General features: G+C 45.7%; 3 protein-coding genes across 11 annotated transcripts; 1 reads left to right on the plus strand and 2 right to left on the minus strand.

Annotated features, from left to right (window-relative positions):
- Positions 1 to 265: 265 nt before the first annotated feature.
- Positions 266 to 3,909, minus strand: LOC127762849 (uncharacterized). 8 transcript variants are annotated; one of them, XR_008015610.1, is made up of 9 exons: positions 3,366 to 3,909; positions 3,119 to 3,185; positions 2,994 to 3,033; positions 2,732 to 2,858; positions 2,037 to 2,114; positions 1,866 to 1,946; positions 1,362 to 1,462; positions 1,135 to 1,269; positions 266 to 989 (listed from the first exon to the last, which is right to left on the minus strand). XR_008015610.1 is itself a non-coding variant. In XM_052287356.1 (8 exons), exons 1-8 carry the CDS (start codon positions 3,630 to 3,632, stop codon positions 1,203 to 1,205), a joined length of 828 nt encoding a protein of 275 aa, XP_052143316.1. In that variant the 5' UTR covers positions 3,633 to 3,908; the 3' UTR covers positions 270 to 1,202. The 8 variants fall into 8 exon arrangements, 3 of the variants coding, with proteins under 3 accessions (XP_052143316.1, XP_052143354.1, XP_052143345.1); XR_008015609.1 differs by having other exon boundaries at positions 267 to 1,007; positions 1,070 to 1,269; positions 3,366 to 3,908; XR_008015606.1 differs by having other exon boundaries at positions 268 to 1,007; positions 3,366 to 3,908.
- Positions 3,910 to 13,209: 9,300 nt separating this feature from the next.
- On the minus strand, positions 13,210 to 15,407 carry LOC127755599 (uncharacterized). 2 transcript variants are annotated; one of them, XM_052281295.1, is made up of 2 exons: positions 15,141 to 15,407; positions 13,210 to 14,670 (listed from the first exon to the last, which is right to left on the minus strand). In XM_052281295.1, exons 1-2 carry the CDS (start codon positions 15,204 to 15,206, stop codon positions 13,285 to 13,287), a joined length of 1,452 nt encoding a protein of 483 aa, XP_052137255.1. In that variant the 5' UTR covers positions 15,207 to 15,407; the 3' UTR covers positions 13,210 to 13,284. The 2 variants fall into 2 exon arrangements, with proteins under 2 accessions (XP_052137255.1, XP_052137248.1); XM_052281288.1 differs by having other exon boundaries at positions 13,210 to 14,673.
- Positions 15,408 to 17,514: 2,107 nt separating this feature from the next.
- On the plus strand, positions 17,515 to 18,879 carry LOC127760484 (uncharacterized). The gene has a single exon (XM_052284753.1). It carries the CDS (start codon positions 17,579 to 17,581, stop codon positions 18,731 to 18,733), a length of 1,155 nt encoding a protein of 384 aa, XP_052140713.1. The 5' UTR covers positions 17,515 to 17,578; the 3' UTR covers positions 18,734 to 18,879.
- The last annotated feature ends 632 nt before the right edge of the window (positions 18,880 to 19,511 follow it).

Below are 19,511 nucleotides of genomic sequence, written 5' to 3' on the forward strand. Positions count from 1 at the left end.
TCCGTCCAGCAACTCAAGTTCTGGGCAGATGCTCTACTGCTAGTAGCTGCTGCGCTGCTGGTACCAGCATCCCTGTCTGCAGTCCGGCTTCTGCATGAACAAGCGCGGGTTCGGCACTGAAAAATGTCTGATGTGCCAAATAAATGAATCGTAGGACGTGTTTAGTCCGTGTGCTAAAATTGTTTTTTTAAGTATATGGACATATATTTAAAGTATTAAACGTAGACTAATAACAAAACAAATTACAGATTCTATCTATAAACTGTGAGACGAATTTATTAATCCTAATTAATCCGTCATTAGCAAATGTTTACTGTAGCATCACATTATCAAATCATGACGTAATTATGCTCAAAAGATTCGTCTTGCAATTTACGTACAAACTGTGTAATTGGTTTTTTTTCCATATTTAATGCTCCATGCGCATGTGTCTAAACATTTGATGTAACGAAATTTTTGGAAGTTTGAAGGGAACCAAACACTGCCGTAGTGTGGTTTAAATGTCAAGAAAGTATACTGCTTTTAGACTTCCAAAACAGTACATGCATGAATTAAAAAAAAGAATGGCTTAGACTTTCAGACTTGTTTTACTATACTGGTGATTCACTCACTCTGTTCTTCGGGACGAAGAACCATCGATCAACTGATTATAAGTTGCCTATTTTGTGGAAAAATTAATCAACAAGCATGGAAAAAATTATGAAAATAAACTCTCATTCAATGGGCATCTCAAGGCTTGATTTGGTTTCATTTCTTATCTTTCCAAGAGGTTGAAATATTAAAAATGCTTCCACCGTGTTTGATCAGCCGTTTCAGCCTCGTTAAAAGGGGGGAAAAAAGGAAGAGTCCAGATCACGCTGGCATTCTAGTAGTTACAACATCATGTATCTAGTTGAATTATTCTTTTTGATAAAGCTATCAAGTCGTCTTGCCCCTCATGATAAAGCGCATCCTTGTATGAGTTCATCAATTTTCTTAACACTGATTCACTGAAAATACATCAGTACCTGAACAAGTTTAATATTATAAACTGTTCCAGCTGCAAGTACTGAGAGGATGTGCTACTTACCAAATCCACAAATAATTGAAACCAAGAAGTCCAGTTAAATACAGTGAGCCATCGGAAGAACATACCCAAGATGCTTCCTATATGTTGGCTTCAACAAGAATGATTAGGTCCACTTGTTTGTAAAATACTTCTGTCACTCCAGAGTCCAGTTGCGGCATTGACAGTGAACTAATGCGAGTGAAGCCATGTAATCACCGGACCTAAACAGAGAATTATCCTGTTAATTCAGTATGGCTGAAGGCTGCATAGTTAGTGAAATATATCTGTACTCTGAACAGTGGGGATGGAAGACCTTGATCCATATGGTGACCTGCATGCAGCAACAATGTGGGACTTTGCCAACTCTGCATTCTTCTGTTCAGTACAGAATGGAAGTAGTAATAGTTCAATGTTCTGAATGTTCATTAAGTAAAGAGACTTTTTTAATTTTAATTGTGATTGCCATGGATAAGAAAAGAACAGGACACTACCTAGTACCTATTTGCAAGATGTGTCAACTGCACATGTTTACAAGTACGGATACAGAACTACTCAGTATGCTCATGCTTCCGGTATATAAATTTCATCCAAGTGGCTATGCAGCAATTATAATCTACATATATGAGTGATCCAAGGACTACAATGGATATTTTTACAAAATGAACATTCCACAAAGCAAAAAGAAAATACAGTGTCAATGAAAACCTGTTAACTGTTGTACTGGGGGAAGTTCAGTTAAAAAAAACTATGAGAAAATATGTAAATAATCTAATAAGAATGCAAATGTCCACAAGAAAGGTTTGTGATTTAATTGTACCTGAGATTCATAGTAAAGTCCAATGTATAATGATGAATAGAAAATTTCACCTTCAGAACCACTAGAGAAATTTGAGGCTAACTGAAGATGAAAAAGAAAAGTGGCGTAAACATTTCTCATAAATTTGTAAGAACAGGCGAGATATGTTCATTTATCTTCAAATGAAACAACCTTTTCAGGGTCCCCACCATCTTTGAACAGTGCATAAGCTTCGCGCATTACAGACCTTGAGTCTAAACCAACCTGAAAGTGAAGTGCAATAAAGTTTACATTTACTAGCAATTAGTGTGGGCTGTTTACACATAGCGGCTGCAGCCCATTTATATTTGGGAGAGATTTGTCAAGAAGAATAATGGAAATTTGTACATGTAAGACGTGTTATGTCGTATGCATAGCAAATTTTAAGAAATTCGTAAATGTGGTACGGACGCCCAATAGCACTGTATTCGTTTAGTACTCTGCCAGCTGATTGAGAGCTCAAGACTCTTTTGGTCAATTGATAAATTGGATTTGTTATGTTCTGCAGTCACCATGGAGGCATAGATGTTTCCACATCATATATTATGAACGATTCATTAGATTTGAAAGCTTCAGTTTTGATTGCCCGAATGAAGTACAATGCAAAGATAGTGTACAATAGACTGTAAAACACCATTTAGGAAGATGGTTCATGCCAACAAGCTAAATTGATAAGACCATGAAAGTCTACAGAAGTGGCAAAGATTTTGCATCTTACTTGAGGACATAAGTTATGTACTTTTTCACGCACCATGCCTCATTAGCAAGAAGTAGAACACATCTAGTAATCTAGCATTCAATTATGTTCCTAGAAAACATATCATATTAGCTGGAAAACTTGCCTGCAGGAAGCGTTTCCTTGCTTCGTCTACCCCATACAGCTGAGCTTCACAGAGAAAGCACCATATCGACTCCTCAGTGTCATTCGGGTTGGCAGCAACATCCAGCCTGAACTGCTCTGCACCTTCTTCGAACCTATCCCAGAATTTCGATCAATTAAACCAAGGATAAAAGAGATGGTTACACATGGTTTAATTTCAGTCCATGGCTTGAAATTATTTGGTTCAGTTTCCAGAATCTATGAACCTAGTTACTATCATGATAATGCACCTGTCCATGTAGTAGAGTGAAAGCCCCCTTTGCCAGAGATCTGAAACAAAGCACAATTGCAGCCAGTTGTACATTGCTGACTCAACACAATGAAGTCTGAACTCTGAAGTGTTACAAATACGTACATTGCTTCTGCCGCTGATCCAACTCAATTGCCCGATCGAACTCTGCTACTGAGCCAGCCACATCTCCCTGTAATGCAAAGATAGGACGAACAAAAAAAAAAATTCAAGAACCCTCACGCAATTCAAAAACAACTTCGCCGCGCAGCACCACGGAAGCAGATATTAGCTGAGACGAGGGGTTTATCTGTAATTACAGAAAGTAAGTGGGAAAAGAACGTGAAAGAAAAATCCCCTTATCCTCTCACACCTGCCTGAAGAGCTGCATGCCTCGCCGGACGACGAGCGACGCGGCCGCTGCGCCGCCTGCTCCGCCACCGGAAAGGAAGTCCCAAATGCCGGCAGCCACCGGAAAGAGGAGCCGCCGAGGCACCGCGGGCGTGGCCGCCGGCGGAAGTGGCGAGGAGAGAGGCTTGGGGCCCACCGGCTGCGCCGACCCGGCGCGGCCACGGGCTCCGGCGGCCGTGGGGAAGGGGAAGGACGCCGGAGAACGGACAGACATGGAAGTGGATGCCATTTTGGAGGGAAGCGAACTCCGTTCACCAAATGCCCAATTGGGATAGGAAAAAAAAAAGGGAAATACGCTTTTCAAAGCATTGGGTAGAACGTGTGGTGACTGGTGAGTAATAATCACGATATCTTCAGGAACTCGGCCTGGCCAATCGAAAAGGAAAAGGCCGTAGACAAATAAAATTGAACTACAAAATGGATTGTTGCCATTTGTGCCTTACCGAAAAATTGGCAATTTTGAGAATACAACTTATGACGTACTACTCTGTCAAAAAAAAAAAGCAACTACTAACTACAAACGGATGGGGTATTTGCTTGCCCTTGCCAAAACGTTAGCAACACCATTTTCTCTCCAAACAAACCAATGCATACCCCATAAGGCCATGCCCTTGCCCTTGCCAATATTTTTGTGTTCCAAACACACATACTCTCCTTAAGAAGTATTTGTGTTCCAAAAACACCCAGTAATTAGCAATAGAGCTCAACTAGCATAACTAGCATACTTACTGATACAACCATCCTTGAGAAGTATTTGGGTAGTATTTGGGGATATGCAATCAAACCGGTTTTAAACCGGTTAAGCCGGCCGGTTTTTATGGAAAACAGCTTTAGAACCGGAGGAGGAAAAACCATTGCTGAACCGGCCTCAGGCGCGCATGTGCGAGGGGGTAGGTGTTTGTAAGGGAGCAGTGTGGGGGAAAATGAAGGAAAAATGCGCTTTTGGGGGGGATTCGAACAAAGGACCACGAGGGAGGGAGGAAGCTAACCAACCACTGCGGTATCATCGTCGTTGTGTTAGAAAGGAATAAGTAATATATTTACTATCTACTGAACCGGGTTAAACCACTAGTTCAACCGGTTGACCAATGAACCATGGAACCAAGAGCATCACCGGTTCAATTACCGGTCCGGTCTTAATAACTATGACCGCTGGTGTCTCGGCGGTTAGACCGCCGAACCCGAGCGAACAAAAATTGAAGATTTGTCAAAGTACATGTGTCACGCCCTGAAGTTTCTCCTTTTTTCTTGCTTAAAAAATTTGTAAAATAAATCGTCCGAAGAAATGGTTTAACATAACCTATAATTGAATCCCTAATTAATAAATGCAACTAATAATCGGAAATGGCGTGGTGGAATTTTTCATTTTTCTTGAGTTCCCCATGCCCTAATGCATTGATAGAATTTTTAGTGGAATTTTCAGAGCCTTAAAAGTAATTTTAATCAATTAAAAATGAGCATGTGCAATATTTAATCCTAGGAAATCCCTTTTTCCTTTTCTTCTTTTTATTTTTTCCCTTTTTCCTTTGTTGGGCCGTCAGCCCAATCTCCCTCCCGCGCTCACCTTTCTCTTGGCCGGGCCGGCCCGTTTTCCCTCCCTCCTCTCCGGGACGCCGACAGGTGGGACCCACCTATCAGGTCGTCCCTATCCTCCGGCCAGCCGCGCCCAAGCCGGCAACCGCCGTTGCTGCCCCACCTCCTCCGCTCCTCCCGCGTCCAAGCCGCGCAGCTCCCGCGTCCTCCCCACGTCGCCGCCCTCTCCCCCGCGTCTCCCGCCCCCCGCGCGCGCACGAAATGGGTGGGATTCATTTTGAATACCTCCCTCTCTCTCTCTCTTCCCCACCTCCCCACGCCGTCGCCGGCCAAACCGGGTGGGTTCCCGGCCATGTCCGCCTCCCCTCACCTATAAATTGCTCCCGCGTCCCCCTCTCTCGTTTTTCGCTCTCGCCGCTCTCCCGTGCCTCCTACCACTGCCCCGCCCGTCCACCGCTAGCGCCTCCACCTACCACTGCCTCTGGTCACCGCTCGTCGCCGCTAGGGCCGTCGCCGCACCATGCCGTCGCCACCGCCGGGTTCGCAAGCTTGTGCGCTACCCCGTCCGTCGTTTCCCCGGTCAATCCCGCCGCCGGAGCTTGCTTCTCCTCGCGCGCCGGTGAGCATAACCACTGTCGCCGCCTTCGGCCTTGATTTCCGATCGCCGTGTGTAACACCCTGAAAATTTGACCAACAAAAATCTAAACTCCAAAAATATGGGCCTTCAAAAACATTTTAAACAAATTGCATCATGCCGATTTTATTCGCCTATTTCATTGGATTTTGATTTCGGAGTTCATAGATCACGAATAAAGAATAATTAATTAGGAATAAAACCCAAAAATTAGATTGGCAAAGGAAATAATTAAGATATAATTTAAAATAAAGATTAGGTGAGGATAGAAATAAGTAAAATATTATCGCGACCATATTTGTATCAATTAAATTTAAATGCGATAGAATAAGAATTAACTCTAATTAAATTCAAGTAAATTATATAAAAATAAAATATGGGTAAAAATAATCAAGAGTGGATCCATTGGTTGGAATAATACAAATATTGAGTAAACTTCATTGATGCAAAATTTAGAATTTATAGAATCAAATTTATATAAGAAATAGGCTAAAAAGGGGATTAATAGAAAAAAGTCACTATTCATCAGCCGCCAGGTGTTCGATCGCGTTCCCTAGCCCTAACCCCTCCTCTGCCGCGCGTCGCCTTGCGCCCCGTGCGCCGCGCGCTGACGCCGTCGCGTCTTGTCGCCGCTGCCGCGCCGCGCGCCGTCGCCCGTCCCGTCGCTGCGCCGTGCGCCGTCGCCCGTCCCGTCGCCGCGCCGTCGTCCCGTAGCCGTCGCGTCGCCGTCCCATCGCCGCGCGCCGCCCTCTCGCCGCCTCGCGCCCCACGCCCGCGCGCCGCTCGCCCGTCGCGTCGCCGCCTCGCGCCCCGCGCCCTGCCGCGCCGCTCGCCCGTCGCGTCGCCGCCTCGCGCCCCGCGCCCTGCCGCGCCGCTCGCCCGTCGTGTCGCCGCCTCGCGCCCCGCGCTGCTGCCACGCCGCGTCGTCGTCGCATCGCCGTCGCCGTCGCACCGAGCCCCGTGCCGCGCCGCGCCGAGCCCCGCGCCACGCCGCCCGCTCGTCGCCATCGCCGCCTGCCGCGCCACACGCCGCCCGTCGCGTCGCCATAAGGCCGCCCGCCCCTCTCCCGCGCCCTATAAAGCCCCGACCCCTCCTCTTCTCCACCCCACACCCATCCCCTCCATCTTTCCCCTCTCCCCCTTCTCCATGCGCCGCCGCCTTCAAGCCGCCGCGCCGTCGCCACGAAGCCGCCGCGCCACGCCGGGTGCCGCGCCGGGACTTGCGCCGCCGTCGCCGTCGTCGCCGCCGCCGCCGCCGCTGTCCGTAAGCCGCCGCCTCCCCCCCCCCTTGCGTCCACCGCCGTCGCCGCGCTCGGGTGGGCAAGAAGCCGAGAGAGAGGGAGGGAGAAAGGAGCCGAGAGGGAGAGAAGAGAGAGAAGAAGAAAGAGAGGAGAGGAAAAAGAAAGAAAAGAAAAGAGAAAAGGAAGAAAAGAAAAAAGGGAAAAGAAAAAGAAAGAAAAATAAAATAAATAGGCATTTGAGTAAAATTTAGAAGTTTAGAAAATTTAAAATAATTAGAATTTAATAGTAGATTAATTATAGTCGTAAAGTTGCGAAATTTAATTATATTTTGGTAGTCTCTATGAGTAATCAATTTGCGTTAGGAATTTAGATTTATTGAAGAACTAAATAAATTTGTTGAATTCTTAGGAATTTACTTAGGAGACACAAAAAAATCTTAGGATGAGGAATAGTCCTATTTCGTGAATAACATAGTTGATATAAAATTTGCCTCTCGCGCTCGCTTTTCGATTTGGTCTTTATTTGGATTTTATTTTAATTCTAATGGAATTCAAATCAATTCTTCGCACGTACTTGTGGAGCCCGAGGGAGTTGCGGATCCGAGTGAAGGTCAAGACCCGCAGGACTGCGAGCAAGGCAAGTCATCACTATTCTTTGAGCATATTGATCCCAATTGCGAAATTTATTTTGTTTACAAATAAGATTGCATGCAATGATGAACATCCCACTTGTGAAATATGCCATGCCTTGATTATTGTTCACCTTTAAATCTTTGTAACCATAAATACGTATGAGTCCTTAGTCAACTATGACACTTGCTTAGAAATGCTACTCTAGATTTATGCATACTCATACTTTATTAAATGCTATATGCTTGGGCAATTACCTTTGGGAAGGTAATTGAGATGCGGCATGTGGAGACATGAGCGCTACATTGCCATGATATGATGACATGAATTGTGAAAGTAGGAATGAAATTAAACACTTGTTTTAGACTGGGGCGGACGGTGAAATTGGGTGGTATCTGGGAAAGGCTAGTACCGTCCCCGGTCAATTAAGGACCGAGCCATGAAGTTAAGCATGAAACGACCCCCGTACAACCGCACTTCTCGTATGGGTATAGACCTAGCGGAGTAGATAGCTGAGTGGAGGCAGTATCCATGCATAGTGGTTTCTTGATGTGTGAGGCAGGGGCTCTACGGTGGGGCAGCCATTGGTAGGACCGCGAGGCGGGTGTCTACAGTGGTGTCGCCATCGGTAGGACTGCCATGTGAGAATCTAAACATAATTATAACTTAATGCATGTGTGAGTCTTCCCTTCCCGGGTGCGCCAGAACTCCTCTCACTACTAGAAACCATGTACGCTTAGAGTGCATGAGGATGTAAAGTTCATGGAGCAGGTACTGCCAATGCGAGGTTACCGAAAAGCTTTGCCGTGACGCGTCTCATGTGTTGGGACGAGGCTCATGTGTTGGGCAGTCGCGGAGTGCGGGTAAAGTGTACGTCCACTGCAGTGTGAGTAAAACAAATCTATTCGAAAAGCCGTGCTTGCGGTTATTGAGCACCGGGACATGTATTACACTTGGCTAGACTCTAAATTCTTAACTTGTGTGGGATGGGTTATTGCATGATGATTTTTATGCTGTTGGAGCCACTTCCTGAGAGGAGGAAGGTGGACGTCCTCAGAAAACCATGACGACTCAATGGCGGGAAGCTATCCTTGGGATCACAATGGATGGTGGACAGAACCGTCATTGTTTAACTATAAACATTGATACTAAAATTTGATCAGTCAATGCTAGGTCTTACGCTTGTGAAAAGAATTACAAAACTTGCTTTGCGCAAAAAGAACCATAGCCATCCCTTGAAATACCCCTATCATGTGCATTGTTAATGTGGTGGCTTGCTGAGTACAGTTGGTACTCACCCTTGCAAATATAAACTTAATCAGAGGCCGGAGATGGAGCTTCGGAGGATCCCTATGCCTTTACCAGGAGGGTGATGAAGATGATGGCGCTCAGTAGGTCTTAGTTACGGTCGTTGCCTGTGGCAATGGCGTGCCGCTGCCTTAACTCCACTGCCTTATCTACTTCTGCTTTTGGAATGTATTCCGGACCGCTCGGTTCGATGATTTGAGACTATGCCTGCGGGCTTATGATGTAATAATTCGCACTAGACTCTCGTGTATGTGCATTTGGTATTTCAGCTATGAACTCGTGTGTATCAGACTACTTGATCCAGGGAAATGGTACTGTTTACACGATAGATTCTTGTTATAAAAATGGGGGTCCACACCGTGGACCACCCTGCTCCCCCTAACCCCTCCCATTTTGTCCCCTAGGGGGTCCCGGAGCTTGTCCGCCCGTCGCCGTCGTTCCCGGTCACTCGCTGTCGCTGTTTGCCGTCGTCTTCCCCCATGCCGGCCAACTCACGGTGAGGCGCCTCCTCCCCCTCCTCTCCCCTTCCTCTCCCCCTAGCGCCAAGCCGCCGCCGCCGTCTCCCACGCCGTCGGTCAACGCCGGTGACCGCGCACGCCGCCGCTGCTCTCCATGACCGGCCGGCTGGCTTGAAGCCGAGCCGAGCCCGGCCGGCACCTCCCTCGCCTCCCTCGCCTCTCTCACCTCGCAACAGTGAGCAGCAAAGCCTCAACCCGACTCCAAGTCCACTAATGATTCCAGCTTAGTCAATTCCGCCATTTTTGCCAGAACAGCCCAAGAAGTTTGGAGAAAAGCCCGAATTCTGCTTCAATTGTAACAAACCCGGACACATGGTTGGTAAGTGCCCGAAGCCAAGACGTGCTGGACCCAAGTTCGTTCAGGCCCGTGTCAATCATGCACCTGTAGAGGAGGCACAGTCAGCACCAGAGGTTATATTAGGCACATTTCCCGTCAGCTCGACACCGGCAGTAATATTGTTTGATTCGGGTGCAACCCATTCCTTCATTTCCAAGCGTTTTGCTGGTGCACATGGGTTATTTTTAGTGAAGCTTAAGATACCAATGCAAGTTCATACTCCCTCTAACTCCTCCCATTTTGTCCCCATGATGGTCCCGGAGCTTGTCCGCCCGTCGCCGTCGTTCCCGGTCACTCGCCGTCGTCGTTCGCCGTCGTCTTCCCCCACGCCGGCCAACTCACGGTGAGGCGCCTCCTCCCCCTCCTTTCCCCATCCTCTCCCCTAGCGCCAAGCCGCCGCCGCCGGTCATTGCCGGTAACCGCGCACGCTGTCGCTGCTCGCCATGACCGGCCGGCCGGCGCCTCCCTCGCCTCCCCTTTGAGCCACCGCCTGGTGGGGCCCACCCGTCAGGCGCCACCTCCCCTCCTTCAGAGCCGCTGACCCGTGGGGCCCGCATGTCGGCGCCACACCTCCCCTTGCTGATGTCAGCATTGGGCAATATTGCGCAATAGATAATTAAGGACTTTTCTTTATTAGTAAAAATATAGATTATCTTCTAAAATTCATAAGTAATTCATCCGAGCTCCGTTTATGTCCATTCAAGTCTCAGTAAATTCATAAAAATCCCTAGAATCCATTAAAAATGGTTTTGCTTCCTGTTTCAGTAGTCTTATAGCATGTTTTGCTTGTGTGCTTTGTTTGTCGCGTAGATTTCGGCCGCTTCGTTGATCCGCAGTTTCTCGAAGACGTTGCTGTGGTCTCATCAGTGCGAGAGAAAGGCAAGTCATGCATTACAATTGATCATATTGTACCCAATTTACAAATATCCCGCATTTCTATTAAATGTTGCATTCTTTTACAATGTCATGTGGGATGGGTCCTATTACTCAGCCATATATTGTTTACCTTATGCCATTGATAACTTGGGTATCAAAATGATTATATGTTGGTTTAGGAAATGCTTAGCCATGCTTGGCTAAACTAGTACACAAACGGGGATCACATTATTATTACATAGACTTTGACTACGAGCATAGCTTTGGATTAGTGCCACCGCAATGGTGTTAGTTAATTAAAATACACATAATGGTGGGCTATGGGTGCATGGTTTTGCTGGTCGCACCCATGGAAGTTAAGGACCAGTTCACGGGAAACCCTGGGAGACTTACCATGCTTACCACAAGCGAGAGTGGGTAACTGCTTGATCTGAAGTATAGCTCGACCCTTTCCTAGGCACCAGTGGGGAGGGTGGGCGTGATGGAGTTGGGTCGGCCGGGGTGTCCGGTTGTCCAGCTGCCGGATTCACCGCGGCGCAAGAGGGGACGGCCCTCTGCCTTTTGAGGGGTGGAGGTGAAACCTTAGCGTGGTGTGAATGGTTAGGGGAGGGTTATGTGGAGGGTCTTGTCACGATTTCCCCCTTTGCAGTATCATGATGATACTTCGGGGCATGGCGACATGTGTGGAATCGTGTCTTGTGGGTACAGTTGTACACCTCTGGTCAGAGTAAAACTATACGAATAGCCGTGCCCGCGGTTATGGGCGATCAACCAGATTCACCGTGATTAGTCTCACCCCTAGTTTAGCTTAATGAACTGGTGTAGTTCAGGTAGTTGGTTGGGCTTGTTGCAATGTGGTGTAGCGTTGGACAGTGATTTGTTAATATTGATTAATTACTATAATTGTTTTTACCGCTTTCAACTACTGCTTTTAAATGCTAGCTTTATGCAAATGAACCCTTAGCCTCCTTTGGATATATCCTGCATCATACCTCCTCTTCCGGTATGACTTGCTGAGTACAGTGGGTAGTACTCAGTCTTGCTCTCTTTTCCCCCACACCAGATCTGAAGATTTTCCTAGTTGGAGCTGTCTCGTTGAAGTTGGTTTCGTCGCTGCCGTCAAGGATTGCCTGTGGAGTGGTGTCGCCCCGCTGCAGGAGTCAAGCTTTCCAGTTTAGCTTGTTTTATCTTTTCCGCTGCATTTGTAATCTTTTATATTTTTGTAAGACGTGGATCTGTATGTCAACAATTGTCGTTTGTGTACCCTGGCTGGTCCTGGACAGGGATTTAATGCACATTCAACTTAGAAATTCTGGTTCGAGAATTTCTGGGCGTGACAACATGACAACTTTTTTACTTCTCTCTGTGTTTACAAAGTGCAATAACAACACTCCTCATGAAAATCTCGACTAAACTCGAAACCCTAACTATTCTCTCAACTCAATGCTCTCTAAAGCGATACCGGGAGGCCACACCCTCTTTCTCTATTTATACATGAGGTAGGTAGCCTAAAGCCACGAACCAAACTCATACAAGCAGTCCTAATCCACCTAGGAAACCTTCCCGTACAAGAAATCAACTTTACAAACTCCAATCATACCAAATTTGGACTCCTTCCAAATTCGACTCCGCATCCCATATGCACACAATATCTCTATCGTATGCCGTATGGAATCTTCACCAACCACGTGCATTGATCTTTAGCCTAAGTATCCCGCATGATATCTGACCGTCCGGACGTCACCTTATCTCCAAGTTGACTTTTGATCTATCACCGGCAATACTCTCCCGAGGCATCAAGTCACTTACACATGAATCAAACAAAGAAACCATATTATGATCCCAATCTATGTCCAACTTTACTCATTGTTAGCAAACAACGGTATTACATACGCATAGTATCCATCTAGAAGCCATAAACACGAAACATCCACGAATATCCAAACAACAGCCCGAAACCGAAACCGACACAGAGTCAGCCGGTCAGACCGTGGGCTGGCCGGTCTGACTGCGCGATATACACCGGTCTGACCGGCAACCTATGCACGGTCTAACCGGACCAAAACTCCAGCAGTCCCTGTTTAACACCTGCAAATTCAATCATCTTCAAAACCATTTCGCCAATAATCTTCAAATATCAAAACCAACAAACACAAATACCAATTAAAACAATTTGAGTTTACAGTGGTCTGGTGGATACAGGAAGAGATACTAGAGGATATAGGCTGCTAGCAAGAGAGGAAGGTGGAAGATGGGGAGAGAGAGAGAGAGAGATTTACGAGGAGCCAAGTCGGCCTCCAGGTCGCCGCTGTTCGTCCAGCTGCGGAAGCCAGCCGCCGCCGTTCGTGTTCTGATCCGTTCCCCCGCAACGATGCTGCAGCTGTTGCTTTTGTTGATCTCCAGCTGGGCTTTTCTTGGGCTGTCTTGGGCCCACTGCTCGGGTGAGAACCAGCCCATTGGTTGGCCCATACCGAGTCCCTGACACTTTGATTAAATCATTTTTGGCAGTGGGCTGATAAAATCAAGCAACAGTCCATGCACACGGATCGGCAACCAGTATATTGATTAGGGAAAATATGTAGTGCAAACTATATATATTGTGAAAACTTGGAAACTACCGTTGGATCGAGAAATGGACGTCCGAGATTCGTCCACGTCGCCATGAGTTAAAATTTAACTCGCGGACGAGTTAAATTTTAACTTATGGTGACGTGGACGAATCTCGGACGTCCATTTCTCGATCCAACGGTAGTTTCCAAGTTTCCACTACATATGTGGTTTGCACTATATATTTTTCCGATTGATTAAATCCCCATTCCAAATCTCCTGTCAATATAGCCTCCGACAGACTCAATGGTAGGTCCAGAAAAACCCGATGACAGAGCTTCTTTTGAAATCCTCTTCAATGATGGATTATGATCCGCCAGCACAGACGTGGCAAGGTCCCTCCTAGATCTACCAACATTGCATGGTTGCTCTGACTTAATATACATGGTTACAGAAAGCACAAATCCCAGCAACGCTGAAACAATGGCTATAAAGGTGGCAACTGGCTTTCGGCGAACCCATCCACCGATTAACATCAAAGCCAGCACAAGTGTTGCACTGAAGCAAATTTTGCTGCAAAACTTGAATACCTTCAGCAACTCTCCTGAGTGAAACGTGCTTTCCGGCCACTGCTGAAGCATCCACACATTGAGGTAGGATAGAACAGAGGAGGAGCTACACATGAGCAAGCTCCACCTGCACCAGGAATCTACAGTTTCTCTCTCATACGCATATGAGCCAGTCAGGTATGCGAGAAGCCCTACAGCCGAGCTGAGAATGACCATGACTTCTGATCTGTAAGACAACACATTCTCGATGTAAACTGCAGTTCCATGGCTGTCATGGCTGTCAAAATGTACAGTGAACCACAAGAGCACTGCAATGAGCCCTGGCATGCAGGTTACTATGACATCCTCTCCCAACCATTCTGCAGCCATGGTGTGAGCTGTTATCAGTAGCAGAACGATGCAGGCCTTTTGGAGGACTGGCAGAACCTGAGCTGAACCACCTACTTCAGCAGGCAATGTTCCAACCATCAGTGCTATCGCGCCGAGCGCCGAACTGAAGAACAGGAGGAACTCTGAGACAACAAGAGTGTCGTCTTCCTGTCCCTTGCGTGAATTCAGTATTATGAAGGACAACAACTGTAACCAACACGGCAGCGTTGCCAACTTCAGAAGCTGATCACTGTTAGCAACATTTAGCAGAGATACGGGCTTGTTGCTTCTGTCATGCTGCTGAAAGTGGTGACTTGACTTCTCCCATAATTTTCCGCAGAGTGCTGCGATGAAGCCAAGCAGGATCAACGGAATGATGAATATTCCGATGTACCTTGCGTTGATTAGAAGTAGGACTGCATAATCTGCCATTACTAGTGCAGCAGCGATGATGTAGATCTCCAAGCCGAGGAATTTTCTCATGTTAGAGTGCAGCATCCGTAAGTACAGGCTTATAGCAAGCAAGAACATGCTGAAATTTGCAAGCACCATCAGAATCATACGAGCTGCAGTTTCATCAGAGCGTTTTGTTAACTGTGGAGGTGCTTGTAAAATTATACAGTTAACGATCACTGATATCAACAGTTGCTGATAGTCATGCAATTGTTTGGCCGGACTGTCGAAGGCAACAGGTGATGGTATAAGCTGCTGTTTGAACAGAAGGAAACCAAATTATAGAGTTAAACATCTTGGTTGCAAAATTTCTTGTCTTGAAAAATTCAGTAAAACAAAAGTTAGTGCTGAAGTTCAGTGGAAAATTAGCACAAAAATATGTATGAATTTTGGCTATACAACGAGTGGTAAACACTGGTAAAACGTAACATGAAAAACAGAAAGCTCGATGGCTGATTGCAAGTTGTAGCCTTTTCTAGTTGTGCTCTAAAATTTGTCCGTTGCACAGTTTCTTTTTCCTAAGAAATGAAGCATAGCTCCCGGCCGAGTTCATATCAAGCAAGAATTAATAGAAAGTTTGTGTCACAATTTTTCTTGCTGGCCTGGCTAAAAAGCTAAAATATGAAAGGGAATTCTTTTGGGAGATCATTCAGTAGCCAACATCTGACACAAACATAGATTTAACATTCAAAGTTCAATTTGGCATATGTTTCAGTGTTTACCGTGTTGGAGCCCTGCCCCCGATCGAGTTCTTCAGGATAATCGCCGGGAATTGGTGAAATTTCCATCTATTCCTTTGGCAAGAACACTCTCCTCCTCTAAGGACACGGAATAGATACATGTACAGACTAATTCGAGACTGGAAGAAGCATCTGAAGGAAAGGGGTGGGGAAATTAATTTGATTCCACCTACTCCTGTCCATCATTAGTGGTACAATGGTACTAAATATTTCTGTTCGCTCATGTCTTACCTTTTGACTTTCCCTTGGTAGGCTTGCTTATGCGTGTTGTACATAGATACTTGCTTAGGCTGTGTTTAGATCGTGAGACGAAAAGTTTTAGCATATCGCATCGGATATATGGACACATATTTGTATTATTAAACGTAGACTAATAACAAAACAAATTATAGATTCTGCCTGTAAACTGCGAAACGAATTTATTAAGCCAAATTAATCCGTCATTAGTAAATATTTACTGTAGCACCACATTGTCAAATCATAGAGCAATTAGGCTTAAAAGATTCGTCTCGCAATTTGCATGCAATCTATGTAATAAGTTTTTTTCTATATTTAATACTCCATGTATGTGTCCAAACATTCGATATGACAGGGTGAAAAGTTTTTCATGGGAACTAAAGATGGCCTTCTTGCCTTTCAACAGAAAAAAAGATCATATATAAACCCCCCTCAGCTACCACCAAATTATGAATCGACCACTCACTGAAAGAATAATGGCTATCTACTTGGCCTCCTCATCAACCATAGTATACTAATCTCCTTCCAACATAGCACTTGCTTTTTTGGATGATGTCTCAGGCGTGTATATCCAGGTGACGGAACATATTCGTTCTTTTTTTCGTTTCATAGATAATGGTTTTTCCTTTAAAATGAGACACATTCTAATATTACATGTATGTGTATGTATGTATGTATTCCCTCCATCCTAAAATATAAGAGATTTTAATTAAATGAGACACATTCTAATATTATGAATCTGAACAGTCAGATTCATAGTACTAGATATATCCCATACAACTAAAATCTCTTTTTTTTTTGGGACGGACGGTTACATGTTCATGTATGTTTGCACGAATAAAACTTTCAAGGTTTTTACTAGTTGCGGGAGGGGGAGGTGGGGGGGGGGGGGGTTGTAAAAGTACCTAATAAATTGTTGAGTGGTCTAAGGACATTCTTGGTCACACTTATTTGCCAAAGCTTGCCAAATGGGTCATATCTTAGGTTTTCACAACGAAATGGGTCTATGACAGTGGGTTCAAAACTGCATCAATGCATAGTTGTACTACTGAAACAAATACTTGCCGAAGAAATTGTGTCATGTTTAACGTTTGGCGTGGCAAAGAATGGCATCCACGAAACAGGCCTTTAACTACCTTGTAGCATAATTTTTCGTTATGTTAGCTGTTCATGCGTAGCTTATTCCTACGACATTTTTAATAGGCTTTGTCTCCGTCAGGACATTGATGTATACATATATATATATACTACAACGACTCTATAGTTTAGTTTACTATATTGGGTTGATGTGCCAGCTGAACCAACAGCGTTTAGTAAATCTCCTACTTGAATTTGTCTTCTTTTTTTTTTGCAGCGTATTTCCTACTACATTTCGTTTAGCAATGAATGGTCAACAAGCAACCTAATTTTATATTTACATCCTAAGTTTGTTGTTGATCACAGGGACTCAGGGAGTCGAGGACTAACCAGTGTGCCAGTGTATATACGAGTAATTTAATCAGGAGTCGCAAGTTAACCATGAGAAGTCAATTTGATGCACTTGCGTCAATTTGATGCACGCTCTGTATAGGCCCTGTTTAGTTTCTAAAAATGTTTTCTCAAAAACATCACATCGAATCTTTCGACACATGCATAAAACATTAAATATAGATAAAAACAAAAACTAATTGCACAGTTAAGGGAGAAATTGCGAGACGAATCTTTGAAGTCTAATTAGTCCATAATTAGCCATAAGTGCTACAGTAACCCGCATGTTCTAATGACCGATTAATTAGGCTCAAAAGATTCGTCTCGCGGTTTCCAGGCGAGTTATGAAATTAGTTTTTTCATTCGTATCTGAAAAACCCTTCCGACATCCAGTCAAACGTCCGATGTGACACCCAAAAATTTTTATTTCGCGAACTAAACGGGGCCATAGTCTTGCTGGCCTAAAGCAGAGCGGAATCATTTTTTCGTTCCTGATACGAGGCCAATTCCATCTTCAGATTCATCCAATCCGGTCAGAGTACTTGATATGTGTACATTTTTTTGGTGTGATTTGCTATAAGCCTATAACTAGGGTAAATTAAAGGAAATCAACTGATACTCCTCATTCCTCAATAGCGAATTAGATCGACTAGTTCCTTGATATAAACATACGCGTGCATACATCATCTTTTGTCAGGACAGGAGTTCAGGACGCCATGAAGAAGCGAGTGCAAGCTTTCACAGAAGGCGTCGTGCTAATGGTGTGTCCAGTTCTTCTCGCTGTCGCACTCAAGAGAGCAGACTTGAAAGGCAAGGGGAACGGATCGCTTGTTGTAGGCAGCATCACCCCTCTCGCCGCCACCACTCTCGAAGCCGGTCTACTCCCGTTCCTCTGCCTCTGCGTCTCCAAGAACCTGCCGCTGCCGGTGGGTGACGGCGTCGCGGGGCTCCTGTACCGCGCGTCGAAGCTCCTCGTCCACCTCTGCGCTGTTCTGCTCATGGCCCTCGCCTACGGCATCCTCCTCCTCATCGACATGAACAGGTACATGTACTACCTTGCCGGCCTTGTTCTTGCGCCGCTGGTGCCACTCACCCTGTTGCGCTGCTACCGGAGCACGCGCGACGGCGCTGGAGATCACGAATCGGCGGTGCACGCGGCGGGATATGGCGCCGCGCTCGAGGACTCCGTGGATTTCTCGGCCGCCGTCACGACGCTTCTGTTCCTGGGGCTTGAAGGGCTGGCGTTAGAGGGGCAGAGCACCGCTGCGTGCCACGGGCTGGAGCGCCTGTTCACCGCCTCCCTCGGCTTCACGTACCTCACCTGTGCGCTCGGCGTGTTCGTCATGCTGCGAGGGACTGTGCCTCCTCCGGTGATCACCGGCAACAGCGCCGAGATGCGCAACGTCGTCGAGTTACTGAACATTGTGCTGGCTGTCGCCATCGCCCTGGTCGTCGTCCTGATATCGGCCGCGCCGATGAGGGAGCAGGCGTGGCTGGTATTTGCTCCGCTGATACTGTCGTTCGTGACATGGATGTACATAGCTCTAATCGGCGGTGATGGTGGCCAAGTCGAAGGGCTTAAGCAGCCGGCGTCGCTGGAGCTGACCAAGGTCACGTTCACAGGGTTCCTGGCCGTCGCGGTGCCGACCTTCAGTAATACTCCGGTTGACATCTCCACGCGCGGCTTCGTTGTGCTCAGTGCTGCGGCCGTAATGTCGGGCCTTGGATGGAGGCTCCTGGCGCACCGGATGGCACCGTCTCCGGCGATGGCAGCCGCCGCCAACGTTGCCTCTTTCTTTGCTCACCTGTGCGTCGCTGCTGCTGTCATCCCATTTGCAATGCTGGCTGTCAACGCCATCAATTCAAAGTGAGGCAGGCACCGGTAACCGGTTGTTACTAATCATGCATAGAAGGGTGTCCCACTGCTGGTCAAACATGTACCCCAAAGGCTAGACAACATGTACATGATTAAGTCTCGAGGGGTTGTGATATATTATCTAAAGTTGAAATTTAACTGGTACAAGTTAAAAAAAACAAATTTAACTCTCGATATACGTAAACTAGGTAAAGTTTAACTCGTTTTCTTGAGTAAATTGCGCCTGCGGTGCATCAACTTGGTAGGTGGGTGCAATTTGGTGAAAAAACTTGAGAAATGAGCATTCTAATGCAACAACTTGGTAGGTAGATGCAATTTAGTTTAAGACCTTTATAAGCGATCATATAAATGCAACAACTTGCGAGGTAGATACGATGTTGATACAATAAACTAAGAAGCTATGCGGCAACTTAATTATTTGGAGATTTTTTTATATAGATCCAATTTTTAAGTATTTATTTTGACAATATACTAGCATGTATTTGTATAACCATATTCATATTTGTATCCTAATAACTAATAACTGAAAGTCAATTAAACTGGATGTAGAAATTATTATATTTCGGTTGATATTTGAGAAGGTGAAAAAAACAAAAAAAATTCTTAAAAGGTAATTAGATGTAAATTGTATATGCAGTATAATTCTTAAGATTAAATTCAATATTATAAGGTAATATCCATAGAATTACTATGTGTTAACGACCAAATTTGGTAATCCAGGGATCGGAGATGAAGAAGAAACCGAGATGGAAATCCTCCCGAGAACAGAGTGA

The sequence above is a fragment of the Oryza glaberrima genome, chromosome 1 (genome assembly GCF_000147395.1).
Source record: "Oryza glaberrima chromosome 1, OglaRS2, whole genome shotgun sequence".
NCBI lineage: Eukaryota > Viridiplantae > Streptophyta > Magnoliopsida > Poales > Poaceae > Oryza > Oryza glaberrima.